General features: G+C 51.8%; 4 protein-coding genes across 11 annotated transcripts in view; 1 reads left to right on the top strand and 3 right to left on the bottom strand.

Annotated features, from left to right (window-relative positions):
• EMC1 (ER membrane protein complex subunit 1) overlaps window positions 1-1,914 on the bottom strand; it is a 32,630-nt gene extending 30,716 nt beyond the window's left edge. For 2 of the 3 annotated variants that reach the window (XM_009449585.3, XM_024354778.3), the window contains exon 1: window positions 1,772-1,898. In XM_009449585.3, the coding sequence (XP_009447860.1) occupies window positions 1,772-1,866 (95 nt within the window). In that variant the 5' untranslated portion in view covers window positions 1,867-1,898. Of the gene's footprint in view, window positions 1-1,771 lie in introns of all 3 variants that reach the window. The other variant, XM_001162981.6, reaches the window with a different exon arrangement.
• A 167-nt stretch (window positions 1,915-2,081) lies between these two features.
• On the top strand, window positions 2,082-10,468 carry MRTO4 (MRT4 homolog, ribosome maturation factor). Of its 2 annotated transcripts, none has more exons than XM_001158877.8 (8): window positions 2,082-2,220; window positions 5,141-5,199; window positions 6,281-6,384; window positions 7,394-7,475; window positions 7,785-7,852; window positions 8,164-8,315; window positions 8,807-8,883; window positions 9,011-10,468. In XM_001158877.8, the coding sequence occupies exons 1-8, from the start codon at window positions 2,193-2,195 to the stop codon at window positions 9,158-9,160; spliced, it is 720 nt and encodes a 239-aa protein (XP_001158877.1). In that variant the 5' UTR covers window positions 2,082-2,192; the 3' UTR covers window positions 9,161-10,468. The 2 variants fall into 2 exon arrangements, with proteins under 2 accessions (XP_001158877.1, XP_009447836.1); XM_009449561.4 differs by having other exon boundaries at window positions 2,175-2,602.
• Window positions 10,469-10,774: 306 nt separating this feature from the next.
• LOC104006552 (aflatoxin B1 aldehyde reductase member 4-like) lies at window positions 10,775-12,871 on the bottom strand. Its single transcript, XM_024353194.3, has 3 exons — window positions 12,771-12,871; window positions 12,528-12,653; window positions 10,775-11,075 (listed from the first exon to the last, which is right to left on the bottom strand). Exons 1-3 carry the CDS (start codon window positions 12,780-12,782, stop codon window positions 10,863-10,865), a joined length of 351 nt encoding a protein of 116 aa, XP_024208962.2. The 5' UTR covers window positions 12,783-12,871; the 3' UTR covers window positions 10,775-10,862.
• On the bottom strand, window positions 12,851-24,551 carry LOC742959 (aflatoxin B1 aldehyde reductase member 4). 5 transcript variants are annotated; one of them, XM_063785492.1, is made up of 7 exons: window positions 24,226-24,518; window positions 21,092-21,279; window positions 20,795-20,899; window positions 19,926-20,022; window positions 19,615-19,714; window positions 18,918-19,047; window positions 12,851-12,981 (listed from the first exon to the last, which is right to left on the bottom strand). In XM_063785492.1, the coding sequence occupies exons 1-7, from the start codon at window positions 24,437-24,439 to the stop codon at window positions 12,949-12,951; spliced, it is 867 nt and encodes a 288-aa protein (XP_063641562.1). In that variant the 5' UTR covers window positions 24,440-24,518; the 3' UTR covers window positions 12,851-12,948. The 5 variants fall into 5 exon arrangements, with proteins under 5 accessions (XP_063641562.1, XP_024210549.1, XP_024210547.1 ...); XM_024354781.3 differs by lacking the exon at window positions 12,851-12,981 and adding an exon at window positions 16,335-17,817 and having other exon boundaries at window positions 24,226-24,515; XM_024354779.3 differs by lacking the exon at window positions 12,851-12,981 and adding an exon at window positions 17,486-17,817 and having other exon boundaries at window positions 18,853-19,047; window positions 24,226-24,551.
• Window positions 24,552-24,662: the final 111 nt, after the last annotated feature.

Here is a 24,662-nt window from a genome sequence, read left to right as displayed (position 1 = left end):
AAACTGTAGGCCAGGTGCAGTGGCTCACACCTGTAATCCCAGCACTTTGGGAGGCCGAGGCAGCCAGATTGCTTGAGCCCAGGTGTTCAAGACCAGCCTGGGCAACATGGCAAAACCCCGTCTCTACAAAAAATACAAAGAAACTAGAGAGGTGTGCACCAGTAGTCCCAGCTACTCAGGAGGCTGAGCTGGGAGGGTCACTTGAACCTGCAAGGTCAAAGCTGCAGTGAGCCACGATAGTACTGCACTCCAGCCTGGGCTAGAGAATGAGTCCCTGTCTCAAAAAATTTTAAAAAGTCTTGGCTGGGCGCAGTGGCTCCCGCCTGTAATTTCAACACTTTGGGAGGCCTAGGCGGGTGGATTACCTGAGATCGGGAGTTTGAGACCAGCCTGACCAACATGGAGAAACCCTGTCTCTACCAAAAATACAAAAATTAGCTGGGTGTGGTGGCGCATGCCTGTAATCCCAGCTACTCGGGAGGCTGAGGCAGGAGAATCGCTTGAACCCCAGAGGCGGAGGTTGTGGTGAGCCATGAGATCGCGCCATTACACTCCAGCCTGGGCAACAAGAGCAAAACTGTCTCAAAAAAAAAAAAAAAAAAAGTCTTAAACAGAGTCCTTTTCCCCCCTCATCAGCCTAACCTGGCCCTGGGCTCAGAGCAGAGCTGCCCAAGACACTAAGCAGTTAGGAAATGCCATTCATTCATTCATTCATTCATGAAAATAAAATTAAGAAAATTGCATATATCAAGTATTCTGCAAAATTAGATACACATATCACCCGATATATATGTGTAACATACATATATAACATTGTGAACAGTTGTGCACATCATTAAAAATGTAACTTATGTTTTATTTGTCACACTGTCTAGCATAACAGGTACTCAACATATATGCGAATCAACTTTTCCAAGACAGAAAATACTTCAGAGGAGGAGAAATCTGACCTGGGCCCTGAAGAATAAAGTGCAAATATTAATAATAACAGATAACGCTTAATGACTGCATTCAATGAGCCAGGCATTGTTCTAAGTAATTTAATGGGATTGTCTCATTCATTCTCACAAGTACTGTAAGAGATAACGGACTGTTAGTAAACCCATTCTACAGACAAAGAAACCAAGGCACAGAGTGGTTAAGTCACTTTCCCCAAGATCACACAAGTCTTAACTAGTAAAATTCAAACAAAAGCAAGCTACTCCAGGGCCTTAAGGAAGACGTGGGTGGGTGAATGAATGAATGAGTGAATGGCATATTCTAGCTGCTTAGTGTTTTGGGCAATCCTGCTGTGAGCCCAGGGCCAGACTAGGTTGATGAGAGGGGAAAAGGACTCAGTTAAGGACTTTTAAGACGAAAGCTCCTGTTCACATGCCTACAAGACACCAATTCGAGTAGGAATTAAAGTTCACTGACAGCTTGGCGACCTCTGACCCCTGGTAGACCAGAAACCTCACAGTCAAAAAAATCGAACCTGACGAGGGAGGACGGGATCAGTGATCTCTGACCGGCACCCCAAGCATTCCTGGATGGCAGGCCCGGCTTACACGCAAGGATCAGCTTAGAATGACCCCTAACACTTGGTTTAAGGCTCTGCTTCCAACGACTTTAAATCCTTAATAATTTTTTAACAAGGGGCCCCACGTTTTCATTTTGTCCTGGGTCCTGCAAATTATGCGGCCAATCCTGTTAAGTGACAACCTTTAGCAGGTGGGAGACAGGTACTGGGGAAACAGCCACTTATCTCTCAATATGTTCCACACGTACGCACCAATCAAACTTGCCCACTTGGTCTTCGTAGACCGCGGCCGCAGGAATCAGCAGCGTAGCCCAAAGCCAGAAACGAGAAGCCCACTCAGCCGCCATGATGCGAGCGCACGCACCACCCACCGCCGTCCCGGCATGCACCGCGCCGCGGGCTCCGCCTCCGCGGAACCACAGAGCTGGGATAGCGCGCGAGGCCCTCGGTCGGACGGGACGCTCGGGATTCAGGGACTGCCTCGGCACACGGGAAGTTGCCCTACAGGCGCGGGAGAAAGCGCAGGCGGCGGCTTGGCAGGGAGAGGCAGGCTGCAGTGCACATTGGGTCAGGCACACGCGAGGGGCAGCCCCCGAGGGCCGTCCCAGAGGCCCCCGCGCCGCCGGGGTCCTAACGGGGTGCACCGTCTTCCGCCGCACGTGGATTCAGCGCGATGCCCAAATCTAAGCGCGACAAGAAAGGTGGGCGAAGGGGGAGTCGGGACGCTGGGGGGAGCTCCGTAGGCTGGCTACCCAGCCTGCGGTGAGGGCTTCGGGGCGGCAGGGGCGCAGATTGGAACGCCAGGACATCCTCGAGGTGTTCCGCTGCCTCGCGAGCTGGAATGGGGGCTTCGGGGCTGTAAAACCGCCAGAGGTGGCTGACGCCCGGTCGGGTCTGGGGAGCGGAGACTCGTTTTGCCTAGTTTCAGGTGCTCTTGCAAGGCCAACTGGGTCGGGAGGCAGCTCCTGAACACCGCCCCCGGCTATGCCTGCTGCCGTTTCGGCCCACTTTTCCCAACTTCGGCCCTTTCTCATCTTCCTGCGCTCCCGCCACCCTGGCTGCCTTTCCCTTCTTTCAGCACAGGTTTGTTCCCGTGTCTGGCGTTGTGTGTCTGCGGTTGTTTCTGCCTGGCATGCTTACCTCTTCGTATGGTTTGCGCCTTCTTAGTTGTCAGTTAATAGGACCCCTCGGAGACAGGGTCTCGCTCTGTTGCCCAGGCTGGAGTGCAGTGGCGCGATCGTAACACTGCAGGCCGGATGCAGTGGCTCACGCCTGTAATCCCAGCACTTTGGGAGGCCGAGGCGGGCGAATCATCTGAGGTCGGGAGTTCCCGACCAGCCTGGCCAATATGGTGAAACCCCTTTTCTACTAAAAATACTAAAAATTAGATGGGCATGGTGGCAGGTGCCTGTAATCCCAGCTACTTGGGAGACTGAGGCGAGAGAATCGCTTGAACCCGGGAGGCGGAGGTTGCAATGAACCGAGATCGCTCCACTGTACTGCAGCCTGGGCACGACAGAGCGAGACTCCGTCTCAAAAATAAATAAATAAAATAAGTCACTGCAGCCTTGACCTCCCTGGCTTAAGCGATCCTCCCACCTCAACCTCCCGAGTAGCTGAGACTACAGGCGCACGCCACCACACCCAGCTAGGTTTTTTTGTTTATTTTTTATAGAGAAGACTCACAGTGTGTTGCCAAGCTGGTCTCGAACACCTGGGCTCCAACCACCCTCCCTAAGTGCTGGGATTACAGGCGTGAGCCACTACACCCGACTTGCGCACCTCTTAAGAGACCATTTTTGACCACCTTTGCTGTGGTGGCCTCTCTCTTAACCCGGCTCCCTGGAATATTCAGAAATATTTAGGGGTCTGGCACTTCTAGGCGTTAGAGGATACAGCAGTTACAAGGAAAGCCTATTTCTTATCGAGCCTAACGTTTTAGGAGAAACATATTCCGCAAAATGCTAAAAATCAGATTGAAAATGGGGTGAAGAAATGTTGATATTTTGTATAGTGTGGTCGGGAAAGGTCTCACTGATGAAGTGACAAATGAGCAGAAAATAAAGAAAGGAAGCGAGCAACCTGTGGAATTGAGCAGCTGTGGAATTATCTGGGAGAATGCTGTTCCAAGTAGAGGGAACCTGAAGTGAAAAGGCTCTGAAATGGGAGCAGATATGACGTGTTTGGGACAAGAGGCCAGTGAGGCTGGAGCAGAAGGAGCCAAATAGAGTTTGGGGAGGGAGTTAGGCAGAGAGGGCAGGACTTCCTCGGCCTTGGCAAGGCATTGGCTTTCCTGCCCAGGTGAAGTGGGTAGCAGAGGACCCATGTGATTTACCTTTACTTATGAAGGGTCACTCTGGTTGCCTTGGTGAGGATAGTTGGGGAAGACAGGGCAGAGGGCAGGAATGGAAGCAGTGAGACCAGCATTAATCCAAGACAGGGTGATGCTGGCTTGAGCCAAAGGTATAACAGTGGAAATGATGGGAAGTGGCCCGCTATATTTCGTTTGCCCTCCTCTGCTCCACTTACCATTGACTGATGTCATTGTCTTTGTCTGTGTGGTACCTAGTTAAGAGGGGCTGAGTGCGGGCAGGTTAAAGAAGAGAGGCCTGGGTCCCTTTGTGAAGGCGCCCGGGGCTTTGCAGTTGGAGTTCTGTTAAGTGTTTCTGGAACGATTTGATTCTGTGGAGGGGGCCTGGGTCAGGTCTGGCAAATGCCAAACTCTGTGGGTAGAGGGCAAATTGTGCCCCAGCCATTTTTACAGTAGAGGTACATGTTCCTCCCCAGAGAGGGGTTGCTGCGTCTTTGGGTCCAAATTGCAATACTGGGGTGCAGATACATATCAGGAGATTCAGTCCCCAGCCTCATGGTTGCACAGCATAGGCCAGCTAGAGTGGCCTCTGCATCATGGTCAAGAGCAGCAAGGGGCCAGGCATGGTGGCTCACACCTATGATTCCAACACTTTGGGAGACTGAGGTAGGCAGATCTCTTGAGCCCAGGAGTTCGAGACCAACCTGGGCAACATGGCAAAAGCCATCTCTGCAAAAAATACAAAACTCACCTGGGCATGGTGGTGCATTTCTGTGGTCCCAGCCAAAATTAGCAGGCCATGGTGGTGTGTGCCTGTAGTCCTGTGTGGGAGGATTGCCTGAGCCTAGGAGCTCAAGGTTGCAGTGAGCCCAGATCGTGCCATTGCACTCCAGCCTGGGTGACAGAGTGAGACCCCATGTCAAAAAAAAAAAAAAAAAAAAACAGGGGCCTGCCTCAGCCAGCAGGTGAGGTCTGCCACTGAGAGCACTTCTAGCAGCAGGAACAGCCTCCACCCCCACACTGCTTTCAAGTTTTTTGGGTCAGCCTTAGGAGCTAAGAAAGGCCTAGTTTGTCTAAATAGCAGGAGTTATATCCAGGGATCTTCAGGCCCAGGAATGCTAATGAGTAGGCATTCCATGGGCCCTGGGAATGGCTTTGTGTGCCAGAAATGATGGCCACAAAGGCCTTGCTGCCTTTTTTCAGAATGGCTGCATCCAGCTGAGCGCTCTCTGCCAAAGGGGAGAAGAAAATAAGTCTCCAATGCATTTAGATTGGTCTCTCATCATCTCTCTCCTTTTTGTTTTTATTAGTCTCCTTAACCAAAACTGCCAAGAAAGGCTTGGAATTGAAACAAAACCTGATAGAAGAGGTAAGAGGTTCTTCTTTTTCTAGAGCGTGCAATTGTTTGGTTTATAAAGGTAAGTATAGGACTGTTGGCCAGGGGAACATACTAGTGGGGAAAAAAAAAAATCTCCAAGCTGCTAATCCAGGCCTTTTTCCTCCAGCAGCAGCACCAGCAAAAACTTCATAGTGATGATTTCCAGCTTTGACTAGCTCATACTCTGTGCCCTGTCCTGCACTGTGTTTCTTATGCATTGTTCCACTCCATCCTCATAACATCCCTGTGATGTGGGTACTAGGTGATGATGTTGCAGTTTTGCATTTGAGGTCACTGAAGCTTACAGAGGTTTGTTAGCCTGCCCAGTGTCCAAAAACAGGAGGCCAGGAACTGTGGGCCACGCCTGTAATCCCAGCACTTTGGGAGGCCAAGTGGGTCAGATAGCTTGAGTCTGGGAGCTCAAGAGCAGCCTGGGCAACATGACAAAACCTCATCTCTACAAAAAGAAAAGAAAAAAAAACTAGCTGGACGTGGTGGTACGCAGCCTGGGCAACAGAGTGAGACCCTGTCTTTAAAAAAAAAAAAAGAGCTGGGAGATTTGCCAAGTGTAGGTGACTGCACCAACCCACTGTACAGCTTCTGACCTGCCAACCTGGGCTGCAGGCTGGGTGAAACAGTCTCCTCCTGCACAATGACTCCACTCCTAGAGGCCGCTTCATGGTGGCTTTGGCCAGCACCACGTGCAGAGCAGTACCGATCAGCTGCCTCCCCTTATAACAGTGAGGCTCCATGTGTTTCCATGTAGCAGGACCCTTCCTAATGTGGGTGAATGTTTCTAGGTTAACAGTTGATGATCAATTCCACCGTTGGTCATAAATAAGTGAGAGAACTGGAAAAGGCCATGGGGTGTGGATCCATGGCTCAGCCTCCCCTGTGGTTAGGGATCCTAATTTCAGTAATGGAGGTAGGAGACAACCAAATTAGAGGCCTCCAGTTCTTCCAGTTTCCATAGTTGTCAGGGGCCCAGAGCAGATTCATTCTCATCTGAGGCCAGAGTAGTGCCCGTTGTATGCTGCTGCTTGAACTCAGAGCCTCGTGAATTGTCCCACAGCTTCGGAAATGTGTGGACACCTACAAGTACCTTTTCATCTTCTCTGTGGCCAACATGAGGAACAGCAAGCTGAAGGACATCCGGAACGCCTGGAAGCACAGCCGGTGAGTGGGCAGGGGGAAGAAGGCCCTTCTGAGTGGGGACCCGGCCAGGCTGCTCTCAGTCAAAGCACAGGAGCAATTTCTGACCCTTTAGGTGCCTGGGTCATGCCGCTGACACCTTAATAAGGACAAAGTGCTACCTGCCACTGAAGAGCACTTCCTTTTCACTGTTAAAGCTGGTCTTGGGCAGGGTGCGGTGGTTCACGCCTGTAATCCTGGCACTTTGGGAGGCTGAGGCAGGGGGATCACCTGAAGTCAGGAGTTTGAGACCAGCCTGGCCAACATGGCGAAACCCCTTCTCTACTGAAAATACAAAAATTAGCCGGGCATGGTGGCAGGCACCTATAATCCCAGCTACTCAGGAGGCTGAAGCAGAAGAATCACTTGAACCCATGAGGCAGAGGCTGCAATGAGCTGAGATTGCACCATCGCACTCCAGCCTAGGTGACAGAGTGAAACTCCACCTCAAAAAGCAGATTTTGCACTGAGCTCCTAGGGGCAGGACTTGGCAGTTGCTCAGGAGATGTTTGAGAGGTGGGCCTTTCAGGAGAAGTGGCCCTTTAACCCTGGACTCTGGGCCATTTAGGAGCATCACACCAGTTTTAGAATGTCAGTAGGGATACTGCAACACAGACAGTGACCTGGGAGCAGGATGCAGGAGCCACATGGCAAGTTTCTGTCCTGGGGCAGGTGGCTCTGGTGGTGGTCTCTTGCCGCACCAGCTCTGGTTCAGGCTGTTAACATGCCTCCTGCATACATCCAGATAGAGAACTGGTACATGATGCTCGTGATGGGCTGGGAGACAAAATGTTGCCATGTCAGGAGTCTGTGGGTGGGAACATAATGAAAGGGACCCCAACGTGGGGACAGTGTGGCCAGGCAGCATGGAGAAGTGGGTGCCACTGGCTCAGCCTGGGCCTGAGCTCACTGGGGACCGGAGCTTTGCATGTTGCTGAGGGATGAGGAGGGCAGGGCTCTTCCTTCACAGAATGCTCTTTCTCTTGCTTGGTAGGATGTTCTTTGGCAAAAACAAGGTGATGATGGTGGCCTTGGGTCGGAGCCCATCTGATGAATACAAAGACAACCTGCACCAGGTAAGTCTCTGGCCCTCACGGGGTGGGGCTAAGGCAAAGCCGCCTTCTCTCCCACTACTCCCATGTGACAGCCTCCCCCAGCCATCGGCAGGCCGGAGGCTCAGGGAGAGCAGGGCCTGGCTTAAAGCTCTGGGTTCTCCCTTCACCTCCGGACCCAAGGAATAGCACGCTTCCTGCCTCCCACTCCTTCCTGCTATGACAACCAAAAACGTCTTTAAATGTTGCCAGATGTACCCGGTGAGCAAAAACGTGCCTAGTAGAGAACCACTGCTCTAATGTGACCAAGCTGTCCTCACTCCTGATTTGTAGGTCAGCAAAAGGTTGAGGGGTGAGGTGGGTCTCCTGTTCACCAACCGCACAAAGGAGGAGGTGAATGAGTAAGTACTGCTGAGGAACGGAGGGAAAGAGGCGGGTGAGAGGGGATTTCAGGGAAGGAGTGATGCAGGAACTTCGTTCCATATGTGGCATCAAGTTGGAACTGCTCCTGGAAGCCTGTCACTGAGCTAGTGGCCTGGGACCACAGCCCTCTCTGTCCTCTCCAGCATGGTGCTCTGGGCTGGCTGCTGGCCAGCAGCCAAAGTCTGTGATGGGGGAAGGCCCAGGGCTACAGGACACTTGGGGGAGCCTGACTCATGGGCTGGTGGCGTGGCCAGGAGCATCCCCTCCTACCACTTCTCTTTTCCCTTAGGTGGTTCACGAAATACACAGAAATGGACTACGCCCGAGCTGGTAACAAAGCAGCTTTCACTGTGAGCCTGGATCCAGGGCCCCTGGAGCAGTTCCCCCACTCCATGGAGCCACAGCTCAGGCAGCTGGGCCTGCCCACCGCCCTCAAGAGAGGTATGGGCAGCCCTGGAGCCAAAAGGTCACAGCCTAGAGTCCAAGAGCACGGGCCTGCAAGCTCATCCCTTTCTAGCTGAACAAGTTATTTCTACAAGCTTCCATTTTCTCATGAGAAAATGGGGCTAAGAGTGCATGCCTCACAGTGGGGGTGAAAGCAGACAGTAACTTACAGCCAAAATGCAGCCCTTGAGGCCCATCAGGGGCCTTGCGCTTGTTTAAAAAAAAAAAAGTCAAAAAATTAGACAGCCATGGTGGTGTGTGCCTGTGGTCCTAGCTACATGGGAGGCTGAGGCAAGAGGATCACTAGAGCCCAGGAGGTCGAGGCTGCGGCAAATCAAAGGGACCTCAGGGAGACAGCCACTGCCCAGTGTGTGTTGGAGCCGTGGGGAGGGCAGGTGGCTGACTGGATTCCTCCCAACATGACCAGGGCAGAGAGGGCTCTGCAGGCCTCTGGGCCAGAGGTAACTGAGAGCCACCCTCTTCTGCAGGTGTGGTGACTCTGCTGTCTGACTACGAGGTGTGCAAGGAGGGCGATGTGCTGACCCCAGAGCAGGCTCGCGTCCTGGTGAGTCTGGCGCCTTGCGGGCTGTTGCAGGCGGGGGTGCTGGCTTTCCTCTGCCTGCTGAAAATGCCCCCCTGCACTTTGAATACCTTCATTCCTCCTGATTCTTTGTTCCCTTTGTCTCTTGCAGAAGCTTTTTGGGTATGAGATGGCTGAATTCAAGGTGACCATCAAATACATGTGGGATTCACAGTCGGGAAGGTTCCAGCAGATGGGAGACGACTTGCCAGAGAGCGCATCTGAGTCCACAGAAGAGTCAGACTCAGAAGATGATGACTGAAAGGGACTCGGGACTGAAGGTCTCCTGGAAGCTTCTGGGTCTCACTGGACCATCAGGACTGCTGCCGCCCCTCTGGAGAGAGCAGCTTTTTATTTGTCTGTAGACAGGGAACATGATGGGCACTGACCTCCTGTAAAGAATAAAACTGTGGGCCGGGCGCGGTGGCTCACGCCTGGAATCCCAGCACTTTGGGAAGCCGAAGTGGGCAGATCATAAGGTCAGGAGATTAAGACCATCCTGGCTAACACGGTGAAACCCCGTCTCTACTAAAAATAGAAAAAAAACTAGCTGGGCATAGTGGCATGTGCCTGTAGTCCCAGCTACTCAGGAGGCTGAGGCAGGAGAATCGCTTGAACCCGGGAGGTGGAGGTTGCCGTGAGTTGAGATTGGACCACTGCTCTCCAGCCTGGGCAACAGAGCAAAACTCTGTCCCAGAAAAAAAAAAAAAAAAAAAAAAGAATACAACCTTGCAGGATGTCTCTCCTGGAGACAGCAAGAGGGAGAGGAGGGAGAGGGCTCTTTCTTAGAAAAGAGGCCTTTGGTGAGCCCAGAAGTTTGAAACCAGCCTGGGCAATTCAGCAAGATCCTGTCTCTACAAAAAATAAAAAAAAATTAGTCGTGGTGCCACTTTCCTGTGGTCCCTGCTGCTTGGGAGGCTGAGGTGGGAGAATTGCTTAAGCCTGAGAGTTGGAGGCTCAGTGAGCCATGATCATGCCACTGCACTCCAGCCTGGGTGGCCATTGAATTCTGCGTGGATTGCCTCAGTTTGCCTTGTCAGCCAACTTCCACTGGCTGCCTTGGCACTGCCATGACAGCACAGCTCCACACCAGAGCTGGTGTTTCTCTTCAGTCCTGGGTACCCCTTGGCAGAGGGATTTGCTGAGGAAAATTAGGTATCCTTCCTAGCCCTCCACACACTTCCAAACCAGGGCTGCGGATCTGATGGATGCCAGGAAGACAGCCTTGGGCTGAGGGTGACGTCACTGCAAGAGTTGAGAGCCAGCGTCTAAAGTGTCCACGGCATCCTGGGAGGTTTTATCCTTGGTGACTCTAATGGTAGATTTTTGTCCACCTTGTTCTATTTGTTTTTGTTTGTTTTTGATTTTTCTGTTTTAAAATTTTAAGGAGAGATGGGGTTTCACCATGTTGCACAGGCTGGTCTCAAACTCCTGAGCTCAAGCGATCTACCCACCTTGGCCTCCCAAAGTGCTGGGATTATATGTGTGAGCCACCGCATCCAGCCCACATTGTTCTATTTGTATTTCATGAAAGCAGTTCTGAATGAGAGTAAATCAGCTCCAGGGTGTACAGTGGCCCTCTTTTTTCTGCCATGCATGGAAGAGAGGGCCACCTCCAGCCCTGCTGTTGGGAGGTCAGGCTGGATCCCACGGTGTGGGGTGACCTTCACAACGGCATTGTGCCCCTGACACCCTCTCAATGCCTCTGTTCTTTGAAGACTTCCTACTCCCGCCCACTTCTCACCACGCCCTTGGGAAGGACAGCAGGAAGCAGGCTTCGGGCAGAAGAGGAATTCACCAAGTTCACCCAGGCCTAGGCCAGGTCAAGCACCAGCCTCAGCAGGAAGTGCTGAAGGAGAGCTCAGGCCCGGCCCTCTCGCCTCGTGAGGATGACTGGGAAGACTGCACGAGTGTAGAGGAGGATCTGCAAACCGGGCTGAGAGGGGAAAGCAGCCTACAACCATTTAAGGCCAAAACTGGCCAGGGGGAGAGAATGAAGGGTGGCAGGTGGTGCCCTCCGCACCTGAGCCAGGTCTAGCCAGACCTGGAGGAGGTAGTGGGATGTTCAGGTGCCAGGCTTGGTCAGCGGCCTCTGTGACAGCCGAGTCCAGGGGCCCTTTGCTGCTGCCAGTTTCTCCAGTTGCTCCATCCAGGATGACCACGTCCCTATGCATGCCCTGTAAGGGAGACAGCTAGACTTCCAACACATTTCTGCTGCACAGTGACTAATCATGCCCCTCCCAGCCATGGCCCCGCCGCTAACTGGGCTCTGGTTATTCATGTATGCCTTGCATTACTGCTTGCAAACAGCCATGACCGTTGGGCTTTAAAGCCCTGCCTCCACGCTGTCTCAGCTTTAGACAGAGCTGACTTCAGAGCCACTCATCTGCTGCTCAGCAGCTGGGTAAACTCAGGTCAGTCACCCAGCCTTTCAGCTTCAGACTTTTCAGGCCGCTTGTCTGAATTAGAAATTGTGTGAAGCACTTTGCCTGCAGACCTGGCACGTAACGTGCTCACTAAAGGGAAGCCATAACCATATAATACCCAAGCTGGAGAAGGGGGTTAGGGACAGCAGGGAGAGGGAAACCCTGCCACTACACACAGGGTTGGGCTGTCTCCAGGGTGGGCAGCCAAGGAGCCAGGAAAAGCTAATGGTTAAAAATGTAGGTTTCAGACCAGATGCAGTGGCTTGCACCTGTAATCCTAGCAATTTGGAATGCTGAGGTGGGCGGATTGCTTGAGCCCAAAGACTCAAGATCAGCCCAGGCTCAGGCCGGGCACGGTGGCTCATGCCTGTAATCCCAGCCCTTTGGGAGGCCGAGGCAGGCGGATTACGAGGTCAGGAGATGGAGACCATCCTGGCTAACACGGTGAAACCCCGTCTCTACTAAAAATACAAAAAATTAGCTGGGCATGGTGACGGGCGCCTGTAGTCCCAGCTACTCGGGAGGCTGAGGCAGGAGAATGGCTTGAACCTGGGAGGCGGAGCTTGCAGTGAGCCGAGATCACAGCACTGCACTCAGCCTGGGTGACAGAGCTAGACTCCGTCTCAAAAAAAAAAAAAGATCAGCCCAGGCAATGTAGTGAGACCCCTGTCTCTACAAAAAATACAAAAGTTAGTCACATGGTGGTGTATGCCTGTGGTTCCAGCTACATGGGAGACTGAAGCGGAGCATTGCCTGAGCCCTGGAGGTCAAGACTGCAGTGAACCATGATCAAGCCACTGCACTCCAGCCTGGGTGACAAGAGGAAGACCTTGTCCCCCCAAAAAGAAAAACATTAGTTTCAGTCAAACCCACGTTCGTTCCCTACCACGTGTAGCTGTGGGACCCTACGCAAGTGAAATTGCCTCTGAGCCAGTTGCCTTATGTAAAACTGAGATGACCATACTTAACATGGCCATCGCAATAACTAGTGTTGGTAACCTGGCCGCTTAAGTAATTTGTGTAAGAACAGGTTTACCCCACCCAAAAGAACTGGGCCATGGAGAGCCTTCATAGGAAGAAAAGGACTTATCTCCTCTTGGTCAAAGTGACCAAATGACTGCATAGCCCTCGCAGCTTCCCCAGTCTCCCCACCCCCACAGAATTTGAGAGAAGCAGCTGAGCATCTAGAGACAGCTGGGTTACCTGCAGCTTGCGAGTGGTCCATCGCAGGGCAGTCAAGGCCATGCCAGGGGCACTGGTGCTATATACACAATCTGCAGGACCTGCTCCACCAGGGCCATGGCCTTGAAGTGGTGCTCGTTCCAGAAGCTGGGTTGGGGGAGGGTATTGCACGGGGGTCAGTACTAGGGGTCATCTCAGGGCGGTTGCCCGCACCCAGGTCCCTGAAGCACTGAGGGGCTAATGGCTTCTAAGTAGACATCTTACATTTTTGAGCATCAGAATGCATGCAGGTTTCTGGGCCCCTCATCCGTGTTCTTGGGTGGCTAGAGGGGAGGCAGTGGGCGAGAATCCTTGCATTTGGCCAGGCGTGATGGCCACACCTGTAATCCAAGCCCTTTGGGAGGCCAAGAAGGGAGGATTGCTTGATGCCGGAAGTTAGAAGTCAGCCAAGATAACGTAGGGAGACCTCCTGTCTCTACAAAAAAAAAAAAAAAAAAACAAAAATTAGCCGGGCGTAGTGATGTGCGCCTCTAGTCTCAGCTGCTCTGGAGGCTGAGGCAGGAAGATCACTTGAGCCTGGGAGGTAGAGGCTGCAGGGAGTGGTGATTGAGCCCCTGCACTCCATCCTGAACAACAGAGTGAGACCCCATTTCGAAGAAAAAACCCTAGCATTTAACCTCACCAGGTGTTAAACACCCGCCACCTTAGGACCCCTCAGCACCTACAGCACCACACCTGTGTGCCCTGGGGGACACAAGGACCCATGACAAGTCCTGATCTCCAATCCTGGCTCTGCGGCCTTGGCTGAGCCACCTGCCCTCACCTGCTCAGTGAGGAAGGGAAATGCCCCATGCCAGCCCCATGCGCTAAATGCCAAGTATAAAGGTAGTAAGGGGCCTGGCCAGCTTTGCACACTGTAAAGAACAGATGGGATGAAACCCAGCAGGTCTCGATTCTCCAGGGCTGTAGCCTGGGCCCTGCAGTGTGAAAAGCTTGAGAAAACCTCCACTTAGGACGGTGGTTCCTGAACATGGCAAGGATTATTAGAAACCCTTGGGGTTTCTGATCATCCTTATCATCCAAATAAGGCTGTAAATCACAGGAGTGCACACAAGGTGAACCCAAATGTTGGACACTGCTGCCTAAGTCCTTGGCCATTTCAACAAAACTAGCACTGGCACCACTTCCATGGAGCTTGGCTTGTTTCTGCCTTCCTCCCAGGGGGAGAAAACAAAAAGAAGTAATAAATCACATTGTGCACAAATATTAACCTTGCAGGTGTGGATTTGGTAAATCTAAGATCAGGAACTTTCCAGCAGCCCACACACGACATCTAAATTTGATATATTAAGGAATAGCGATAAAGTGTGTAGCTTTTTTTTTAATAAGAGATGGCGGTCTTGCTTTAATATCCAGGCCAAACTCCTGAGCTCAAGCAATCCTCCTATCTTGGCCTCCTAAGGCTGGAACTACAGGCCTATGACACCATGCCTGGCTAGTTTTTAAAATTTTTTTGTAGAGACAGTCTCACTGACCTGCCCAGGCTGGTCTCAAACTCCTGGGCTCAAGCGATTCACCTTTGTCTCCCAAAGTGTTGGGATTATAGGTGTGAACCACCATCCCCAGCCAAGTGTATACTTTAGACATAGCGCAGCAGTAACTGCTAGAGAAAAAGAAAGCTGCAAGAATTTCTAGAAGTTGCCTCTGAGGAATGAGACTTGGAAAGTGACAGCTTTTAACCATGGGCAGATATCACTTTGATAAATTGTCCAAATTTTAAGAAATAGACTGGGTGTGGTGGCTTCCAGCTTGTATATATAAACTGTCTTCCATCCAACTCTTGGAATCAGAGTAAAGCTTTTGGAAATCCATTTTGTGAGAGAGAAAGCATCTAACTGTTCTGAATGCTATTTCGAATTCAGTTAATAAAGCTCAACATTGAGGATAGAAATTTGTTTCTGCAGTGGACATACACTTACAAATGCCATGGTAAGGACGGTGGCTCATGCCTGCAATCCCAGCACTTTGGGAGGCCGAGGCGGGTGGATCACGAGGTCAGGAGTTCAAGACCAGGCTGGCCAAGATGGTGAAACCCCATCTCTACTAAAAATATAAAAAATGAGCCAGGTGTGGTGGCAGGCGCCTGTAGTCCCAGCTACTCGGGAGGCTGAGGCAGAGAATTGCTTGAACCCGGGAGGCAGAGGTTGCAGTGAGCCAAGATTGCACCACTGCACTCCAGCCTGGGCAACAGAGCTAGACTCCATCTCAAAAAAAAAAAAAAAAAGCCATGGTAAAAACAGCCTTATTAAATTAAAAATCCATGCAGCAGAAATGTACTTGTTCATAAACAATTGTGGAGCCTGGCACTCTTACCTTCCTGTTGCTTCTGAAATGTATTCAGAATGGCCCAATTTGAGACACTGGTGATGCCAACCAACCCAGTCACTGGGAACAAGCAGGTCAGAAATGAAGCAAGTAGGGCAGCCCATGGCCCTCTCTGCAGCCTGAAGTTTCAGGAACTCCCCTCCTCATGAATTCCCATGTGCAAAATCTATGTCACCTCCTTCTCCAGTCTTTTTTTTTTTTTCTTTTTCTTTTTTGAGACGGAGTCTTGCTCTGTCGCCCAGGCTGGAGTGCAGTGGCATGATCTCAGCTCACTGCAAGCTCCACCTCCCGGATTTACGCCATTCTCCCGCGTCAGCCTCCCAGGTAGCTGGAACTACAGGCGCCCGCCACCATGCCCGGCTAATTTTTTGTATTTTTAGTAGAGACGGGGTTTCACCGTGTTAACTAGGATGGTCTTGATCTCCTGACCCCATAATCCGCCCGCCTCGGCCTCCCAAAGTGCTGGGATTACAGGCGTGAGCCACTGCGCCTGGCCCTTCTCCAGTCTTTTATACAGCACAGAGCAGTTTCCTTAGTTTGAGGATGAATAAATATATATTAGACGCTCTCCAGATCCAGCTCTGCTCCTTTAGGTCTTTTTGTTCCTTCTCATTTGTTTTTAAATTAACAAATACGAATTGTATATATATTTAAGGTGCTGTTTGGGAACTGTCTCTTGAAGAAGCTCTTTAGATATAAAATGGCTGAGGGAGGAGGTGGAGTGGGAAAAAAAGAAGAGAAAAAAGATATGAAATGGCTGAATTCAAGTGGACATCAACTATCTTTGAGATATAGTATCCAGAAGATTCTAATAGGTGGGATGTGGCATAGCAGAGAATGCATCCCTGATGGGGATACTCAAGAGTCTCAGCAGCTCCTGGGGCTCATCTCGACCACTCAGGACCGTTGCTCCCAGTGTTACAGTTTATTTTCCTAAGATAACCACCCCATGCTCTCAAATGCTCTTTGTACAGGTATCTTTGACTCCCCTCCCAGGACACAAGAGTGATGCTATGGACTCCTGAGGCTGGGACATAAAAGGCCAAAAGGCTTCTGCCTAGATTGCTTGAGATGTGCTCCCTTGGAAGCCACATGCAGAGGCCACATGTGTGCCAGTTAATGACAGCAGCTGATAAGTGAATGTCTTCAGGTGACCCTAGCCTACAGCTGCTAAATCACGTCTCAGACACCGGGGAACAGATGAGGCTTCCCCCGCTGAGTTCTACCCAAACAGTGGGTTTGCCACCACCCAGCTAATTTTTGTATATTTTGTCAAGATGGGATTTCACCATGTTGCCCAGGCTGCTCTTGAACTCCTGGATTCAAGCAATCCCCTTGCCTAGGCCTCTCAGAGTTCTGGGATTTCAGGAATGAGACACCGTGCCTGGCCTGTTTTGTTTTTTAAAAACAACAGTATTGAGACATAATTCAGACACTATACAGTTGACTTACTTAAAGTGATGATTTAATGCTGTTTCATGTATTCAGAGTTGTACAACCATCACAATCAATTTCAGAGCATCTTCATAAGCGCCCCCAAAAGAAACCCTGTACTCATTAGCAGTGAATCTCCATTTCCTCGCAAACCTCCTCCCAGTCCTAGGCAAGCACTCATCTACTTTCTCTCTCTCAAACAGATTTGCCTATTCTGGACATTTCATATAAACGAAATCATACAACGTGAAACCTTTTGTAATTGGCTTCTTTAACTTAACACGTCTTCAAGATGCACTTACATTGTAGATGTTTAAGTACTTCTGTTTGTGTATTTGTTTGTTTGTTTGTTTGTTTGGAAACAGGGTTTGCTCTGTCGCCCAGGCTGGAGTGCAGTGGCACAGTCATAGCTCACTCCAGACTTGAATACCTGGGCTCAAGCAATCCGCCCATCTCAGCTTCCCGAGCAGCTGGGACTACAGGTGTGTGCCATGGGGCCCCAGTAATTTTGTTTTTATGTTTAGTGGAGACAGGGTCTCGCTTTGTTTCCCAGACTGGTCTGGAACTCCTGTCTTCAATCAGTCCTCCTGCCTTGGCCTCTCAAAGTGCTGAGATTACAGGTGTCAGCCACTCTTTTTTTTTTTTTTAATGGCCGAATAATAGTCTGTTGTATAAATATACCATATTTTGTTTATCCATTTATTCATTCTTGGACATTTGGGTTGTTTTTACTTATTGGCTATTATGAGCAATGATAATGTGAAATCTCATGCCCAAGTTTTTTTGTGGGGAGATATGTTTTCATTTCTCTTGGCTACATACCCACAAGTGGAACTGCTGAATCCTATGGTAATTTTATGTTTAATCCTTTGAGAAACTGCCAAACTATTTTCCAAACTGGTTGTACCATTTTACATCCCCACCATCAGTGTGTGAATTTCCTCCCCTGTCTGTCTCTTGCTCCCTCTCTCACCATGTGACACGCTGGCTCCGTTTCCCCTTCTGCCATGATTCTAAGCTTCCTGAGGCCCTCACCAAGAGCAGATGCCGGCACCACACCCTCTTGTACAGACTGCAGAACTGTGAGCCAAAGAAACCTCTTTTCTTTATACATGACCCAGTCTCAGGTATTCTTTTATAGCAACGCAAACAGACTAACACACAGCACCCTGGGAGATTTTATTCTTCCTTAGGTGGTGACTCTACTGTTAGGTTTTTTTCCAAATACTTCCATCCCTAAGAATTTAGTGAGGCAGTTCTAAATTAGACAAAGCGGGAGAGAGCAAAAGAGTTGACAGAAAAGCCTTGGGCAGCCTGAGCCACGATGAGCTTAGATGAAGTAGTTGGGACATTCATGGGCAAACAAATGCCAGGCTTCATTAAAGGCATCCACGACAGCCGGCTCCAGGGGCCCTTCCTCTGCCGCTGCCAAGTTCTGCTCCAGCTGATCCAGGCTGGACATGCCCAGGATGACCGCGTCCCCGTGGGCACCCTGCAAGGGAGACGGCCAGACTTCAACCCTCTTCTGTTGCACAGCGACTCCACTCACAGCCGTCCCAGCCACCTCCCTGCTGAGATTTGGGATCTCTTATATCCCGTATGTCCAGAAAGAACTTAAGGTGCCTTGGATAGCTGTACCAATGTGATTCGAAACCTGTTTTCTTTCCCCTACTGCCACACGACCCTTCCAGACAGACCTACATTCACAGCCCAGTTCTGCCCCCCAGCAGCTGTGTAAACGCGGCTAAGTTATTAAGCCTCTCTGAGACTCAATCATCTTTTCTATTTTCAACATGGTTATGGGTGTGAAAAATTATGTAGCGCACTTAGCTCCCATTTATTGAGCACCTACTGTATATATGCCAGACACTATTGCAACATCTAAGGCTGGAGTTGGATATAAATTTGAAAGAGGAAGACATGAGGCACTGAGAGAGGGAAACTCCAGCTCCCACCAAAAGGATGAGGCTAGTGGGCTTTACAGTTGAACCTGTGTTAAAATATCTTCCCCTTTCATAGCTGGGTGAAACTCAGTTTCCTCGTCAATAACACAGGGATAGTCATTTCATAAAGCCGAAGGAATAATGAAATCCCTGCACTGAAGCCCTCATTACAAAGCCTGGCACTCAGATACCATCAAAGACCAATGGGAAGGCCGAGTGCAGGGGCTCACGCCTGTAATCCCAGCACTTTCAGAGGCTGAGGAGGGCGAATTGTCTGAGCTCAGGAGTTCAAGACCAGCATAGGCAGCTTGGCGAAACCCCATCTCTACTATAAATACAAACAATTAGTTGGTCATAGTGGCGCGTGCCTGTAATTCCAGCTACTCAGGAGGCTGGGGGAGGAGAATTGCTTGAGTCTGGGAGGCAGAAGTTGCAGTGAGCCAAGATCGTGCCACTGCACTCCAGCTGGCATAACAGAGCAAGACTCTGTGTCAAAAAAAAAAAGACCAGTGGGAAGAGTGTTTATGAGAGTTGGAAGAAAGAAATTTCAGACGAATCGAAAAAACAAATGCTTTGGGCTTCACCTGAAGGTAATGAATGCTGGTTCCCCTGGAAGGGAAGAAGCTGAGCGCCCAGGGTCGCTGGTTACCTGCAGCTGTGAGTGGTGGTACATCCACCGGAGGGCGGCCGAGGTCACGCTGGGGGCGCTGGCGCCATACGCGGCCTGCAGGGCCTTCTCCACCAGGGCAATGCCCTCGAAGTGGTGCTCCTTCCAGAAGCTGTTCAGGGGGGATGGTGGCACAGGGGTCAGTACCATCAGGGTCACACTGGAAGCCACAACCAAAGAGCCATCCAGGGCCACTGCCCCACCCCACACCCTGCAGCCCTGAGGGGCGGGTGTCCTCTCTAGTCATAGGTCTCTCACTTTGCTGGGCATCAGAACCACCCAGGATGCTGGGCCCCTCAGCAGAGACCTCAACGAATCTTTATTCCTGAGAACTCAGCAGCCTGCTCTCATTTCCCCTACGGACATGAAGGCCGCTGAGACAGGTCAGGACTCAGCCCCAGGCCTCCTGGACCTCCCTCCAGGGCTCTTTCTTTCCTTCGTAGCGGGTGATTGCTCAGGAAAGAGCTACGACTTCAAGACCCCGAGGTCCAGGGAGCCTCCTTTCCTCCTGGAGGTCCCAAGACAACAAGAAAACCCAGAGGGTTTGGAAATTCCTGAAGGAATGCAGGGGAGTAGGTGCAGCAGCGAGGAAAGGCCTTACCCCAGGAGCAGCCCAGGACTTCATTCCACATAAAGCTGACCCCACCCCAGCCATCCACACCAAGCACCCCCAGCTCACCGATTCCTGTACATCTCTGCCCAGGTATTCCCAAAGAAGCGGCCCACGGGCTGTTTCCCGTCCTTGTCCTCATACTTGTACTTGCCAGTCAGCAGGCCCCCTGCGGGAAGGCAGCAATCAGCCCCGGGGCCCAGAGTGCCCCAGAAGCTGCCACATCCCTCAGGGCTCCGGTCTAGGGGAGGGGCAGGGACCCAGGAGGGCTGAAGGATGCAGCCCAGCCTCTTGTCAAACCCTCCTTTCTTCCCAGGTTCTGGGCTGGGCATCTGTGGGTCGGGAATAGGCTGAGTCAGGGCCAGGAATGCTCCACGTACCAGCCAGAGGGTTGTAGGCGTAGAACCTCAGTCCAAAGTGCCTGAGGCAGGGGAAGAGCTCCGTTTCCACCTGCCGGGTGGTGGCGCTGTACATGCCCTGTAAGGAGAAGGGCCCCGGGGAGAGGGTGGATGTGTCAAAAGAAGGGACCTCAAATTTACCCTTATAGAACCCTTATTTCAGACCTTAACAATTCTAGGACTTTAACCGTCTGGGCATATACCTATTCTTACTGGTGCTGGTGAAAGGGGCTTATGCCCTAGGAAAATTCATTCATTCTGCCAACTTTCATGAGCACCAACTGTGGGCTGGTTGTCAGATTTAGATTCAAAAGCTAAAAGGACAAGGTCCCTTCCCTCAAACATTTTGTAGTAAGGTCAAGCATAAACAGTTATAATCAAGTCATGAGGCAATCATAATAGACTAGAAAGTTCTGTGACCAGTGCCTGGCACCAAGCAGGTGTGCAAATATTTGTGCAATGAATCATGAGGAGGTAAACAAGGACCTGAGGTCTCAGGGTCTTCTGGGCCCATCTAGAAAGGCTTCCAGAGGAAGAGACACGTATGTGAGACCTGAACCATTCTCTCACGGAAGGGGCGGTGGTGGGGGAAGGGCTTGTTCCAGGCTGAGTACAGGGGAAGGTAGGGAAGGAAGGGTCCAAGGTGCACAGATAGGCAGGAAGGAAGCAGATGCCCAGTGGCCAGCCTGAGGAGCTTGAATGGCATCCTGAGGGTACCTGGGAGCCATCTGCAGGCTTTCAGCAGGGGAGTGGCTGCTATGCAGAGGGCATGGGGGCAGTCAGAGGGGCAAAGACAGCCCAGGATGAGCAGGAGTTCTGGAGACCTTGGCCTCTGCAGCCCCGGCCCTCACCTGGTACACAGTGGGCAGGATCCAGCCGTTGCTCTTGCAGAGGGTACAGATCTCGGCCACTTCCCAGGCGGCATAGTTGGAGAGGCCAAGCTCCACGAACTTGCCCTGCTCAGGTGAGGCTCCAGTCAGAACATAGTGCAGCCCAGACCAGGAAAGGGAGGCCAGGGTGGGGCCCCTGGGAGTGGGGCTGTTCCCTGCTCCACCCTGGGACTGCCCTGGTGCCTCTGCTCTCACCATTAGGATCAGGATAAGGAGAGTAGCAGTGGACCACCTCCCAGAGCTCAGGGGTCCCCTCACCTCCTGGTGCAGCTGGTGGCAGGCACGCAGTGTCTCTTCCACCGGGGTGCTGTGGTCAGGTGCATGTAGATAGAAGAGGTCCACTCGGGGACACTGCAGCCGCTTTAGTGACGTCTCCAGCTGGGATCGGACACTGTCAGGCTTCAGGGAGTTCCCAATCCATGGATTGGCCTTGGTAGCAATTTTCACTGAGAGGAAAGAGAAATGAAAATTCAGGGCTGGATGTGGTGGCTCACGCCTATAATCCCAGCACTTTGGGAGGCGGAGGTGGGTAAATCACCTGAGGTCAAGACTTTGAGACCAAGCTGGCCAACATGGTAAAACCCCATCTGTACTAAAAATACAAAAATTAGCTGGGGGTGGTTGTACACACCTGTTATCTCTGCTACTTGGGAGGCTAGGCACAAGAATTGCATGAACCAGCCACGCGCGGTGGCTCACACCTGTAATCCCGGCACTTTGGGAGGCTGAGGCGGGCAGATCACAAGATCAGGAGTTTGAGACCATCCTGGCTAACACGGTGAAATCCCGTCTCTACTAAAAATACAAAAAATTAGCCGGGCATGGTGGTGGGCGCCTGTAGTCCCAGCTACTCAGGAGGCTGAGGCAGGAGAATGGCGTGAACCCGGGAGGCGGAGCTTGCAGTGAGCCGAGATCGCGCCATTGCACTCCAGCCTGGGCAACAAAGCGAGACTCTGTCTCAAAAAAAAAAAAAAAAAAAAAAAAGAATTGCATGAACCTGGGAGGTAGAGGTTGCAGTGAGCCCAGATCATGCCATTGCAGTCAAGCCTGGGTGACAGAGCAAGACTGTCAAAAAAAAAAAAAAAAAAAAAAAGAAGTAAGCTTAACACTCTTCTCCCTGCCCCCTGTTAAGAATCCTAGTTGGAGGCTGGGTTCAGTGGCTGAAACTTGTAATCGCAGCTACTGGAGAGGCTGAGGCACAAGAATCGCTTGAACCCAAGAGGCAGAGGTTGCAGTGAGCCGAGATCTTTCACTACACTCCAGCCTGTGTGCCAGAACAAGACTCTGTCCGCCCCCCCAAAAAAAAAAATCTTAGTTGGAGGTTAGGCACAGTGGCTCACCCCCATAAGCCGAGCACTCAGAGAGGCCCAGGAGGGTGGATCTCTTGAGCCCAGGGGTTTGAGACCAGCCTGGGCAAAATGGTGAAACCCCATCTCTACAAAAACCACAAAATTTGGCCAGGCATGGTGGCACATGCCTGTAATCTCAGCTACTTGGGAGGCTGAGCTGAGAGGATCACATGAGCCTAGGAGATCAAGGCTGTAGTGAGCAAATATTATGCCACTGTACTCCAGCCTGGATGACAGAATGAGACCCTATTTCAAAATAAAAATAAAAATAAAAAATCCTAGATCCTAGTGGGCTGGAATAACAGGTGAGTGGAGAGTCCTCTTCCCACTTTTCACACTTAGAAAGTCACTTAGGCTGGCAGGAGGGCAGTCACTAGAGCCCTTGAGACCTGGGAGGGAGCAGGTTTGATGAACTATTCATTTGGAATTTTTCCACTCCACCACCACCCCTCTGCTTCTCAATGTGAGCTTAACTTCAGATCTGAGATCTGAGGACTTTCACCAGCCAACCTTGGACTCAAAGACAGAAGACAAGGATTAAAAAAGTAAACAAAAAAAAAATCAGAAATAAGGGCCAGGCAGAGGGTGCAGATCTGTGGTGGCTCACACCTGTAATCTCAGCACTTTGGGAGGCCAGGGCAGGAGGATCACTTGAGCCCATGAGTTTGAGACCAGCCTGGGCAACAAAGTGAGACTCTGGTTTCGATGAATAATACAAAAAATTAGCCAGGTGTGGTGGCACAGGCCTGTAGTAGTCCCAGCTACTCAGGAGGCTGAGGTGGGAGGATCGCTTGAGCCCTGAGAGGCCAAAGCTGCAATGAGCCATGATTGCACTCCAGCCTGGGTAAAATAGCAAGACCCTGTATCAAAAAAAAAAAAAAAAAAAAAGGACCAGAAGTAAGATCAGAGCTCTCACTGAGTGGCAGCCAGGTGATCTAGAAAGAGTGTGGCACTGAGATGAGTGCACAGGCCTCTGTTGTTTGGGATGTACCATGTGGTGAATCAGAGGAGAAATGGACAAGACTCCACTCAGACACTCAGAGTGGAAGGAGGCAAATGGTGCTAATATTAAGAACAAAGAAACAGCTAACATTTCCCAGCCCTCACTATGTGCCTGCCAGGCATCGGCCTAAGCACTGCAAATGGCATCAGACTGAGGGCGGCTCCTCCTGCCCCTTTACACACATCTTCCCCTCGGACTACACCTGCTTCCCCCAGCACCGGCGGCATTGCCAAATCGCATTTGCCTTTCCACACCCATGCCCACTGCCCTGACGCCCTTGCCCCTTGTACTCTTCCTGGCAAACTCCTATCCTATCTTTCTTCACGGGGTCCCTCCCAAGAAGGGCTCACTCGGCTCCCCAGCCATCGCTAGAATTGGAGATTCCTGGAGTGGGTTAGTGTCCATTTCTCTCCAATAGCTTCAGACAGAGCATCCCACAGAGAGGGCAGTGAGACCCTGTACCACACCCAATTCCCCATCTCACTGAGGGAGCTGCCAAGGCTCCCGGGCATTTTCACCCTGGTGAGTTACCAGAGCAAAGTCCAGGGACCCGAGCAGGCTGGCATGAGCCTAGGAGGAAGCAGATAGTGTGCTGGGTCCAAACTCTGATTTTGGACTGTGCCAGGGAGTGCCAGGCGATAAGAACAGAATTTCTGCAGATCAGGCCCGTCAAGGGCACCTGAAGGGCACAGGTGGGGACAGGAGCTGCACAATGCTAGATTCCAATGTTTTTCGTGCTCCAGAGAGGGGCTAGCCAAGTCATTCCAGGCAAGACCAAGTCATCCAGGCGTCAGTGAGGGTGCTGGCTACCTCCCGGAAGAGAAGATGACAGAAAAGGAGTCCGGACAAAGCACCATCCAGTTGTCCAGAGCTAGATGTGCCTGAGGAGCTGGGGGTTCCCAGAGTTGCGGTGTGGACGGGGATGGGGTGGGGGACGAAGCCGTGGGTGCTGCCCGGGGCCAGGGAGAGCGGGGCAGCGCACGGCTGGTGACAGGCTCAGCTCTGCATGATGCAGAGGGAGGATCAGGGGCCACTGTTACCTCTGCAGTCGCTGCCGCCCAGCCCGAGCCCCAAGCCGCCCAGGATGGTCTCGGACTGGCCGTCGCTGTACAGGAAGGCCGTGTCTATCTCGGTGTGGCCGCGCTCCAGGAAGGCGCGCGTGACTGCGGCGCTGGTGGGCGCGTCCATGCGGCGCCCCATCTCCATGGCGCCCAGCACCGTGGCTGGCCGGGCCCGCGACAGCTGCCGGGACATGACGGCGGCAACGGGAGACTGCGACAGCCCAGGAGCGGCGCGCAGCGGTCGGAAGCACCAGGCTCGGAGCGGGCGGCCCCGTGGCTTTAGGGACTGGCTCGGGCCGCGCCCACCGGTGGTGGAGCGGAGGGCGCGGCCGAAGGTGCCCAACGCCGCCCACGCGCTGGACTCCGCTCTCAACCACGAGGACCGTCTGCACTTGCACCGAGCAAGCGGCGAAATG

This window comes from Pan troglodytes, chromosome 1 (assembly GCF_028858775.2).
Source record: "Pan troglodytes isolate AG18354 chromosome 1, NHGRI_mPanTro3-v2.0_pri, whole genome shotgun sequence".
In the NCBI taxonomy this organism is placed as follows: Eukaryota; Metazoa; Chordata; class Mammalia; order Primates; family Hominidae; genus Pan; species Pan troglodytes.
Note: the sequence above shows the minus strand (reverse complement) of the source record. Positions and strands in the feature narration are given on the sequence as shown.

Bases quoted from the DNA above. Each gene is read 5' to 3' on its own strand.
- MRTO4 (XM_001158877.8), top strand. From the start codon at position 2,193: ATGCCCAAATCTAAGCGCGACAAGAAAG. The intron at 5,200-6,280 runs GTAAGAGGTTCT...ATTGTCCCACAG, and splicing joins AACAAAACCTGATAGAAGAG to CTTCGGAAATGTGTGGACAC. The intron at 8,316-8,806 runs GTATGGGCAGCC...CCTCTTCTGCAG, and splicing joins GCCCACCGCCCTCAAGAGAG to GTGTGGTGACTCTGCTGTCT.
- LOC104006552 (XM_024353194.3), bottom strand. The intron at 11,076-12,527 runs GTAACCCAGCTG...TCTCCCTTACAG, and splicing joins GGACCACTCGCAAGCTGCAG to GGCATGCATAGGGACGTGGT.
- LOC742959 (XM_024354779.3), bottom strand. From the start codon at position 24,439: ATGTCCCGGCAGCTGTCGCGGGCCCGGCCAGCCACGGTGCTGGGCGCC. The intron at 21,280-24,225 runs GTAACAGTGGCC...CTTTCCTCTCAG, and splicing joins GGGCGGCAGCGACTGCAGAG to TGAAAATTGCTACCAAGGCC. The intron at 20,900-21,091 runs GTGAGGGGACCC...TCACCTGAGCAG, and splicing joins GCCACCAGCTGCACCAGGAG to GGCAAGTTCGTGGAGCTTGG.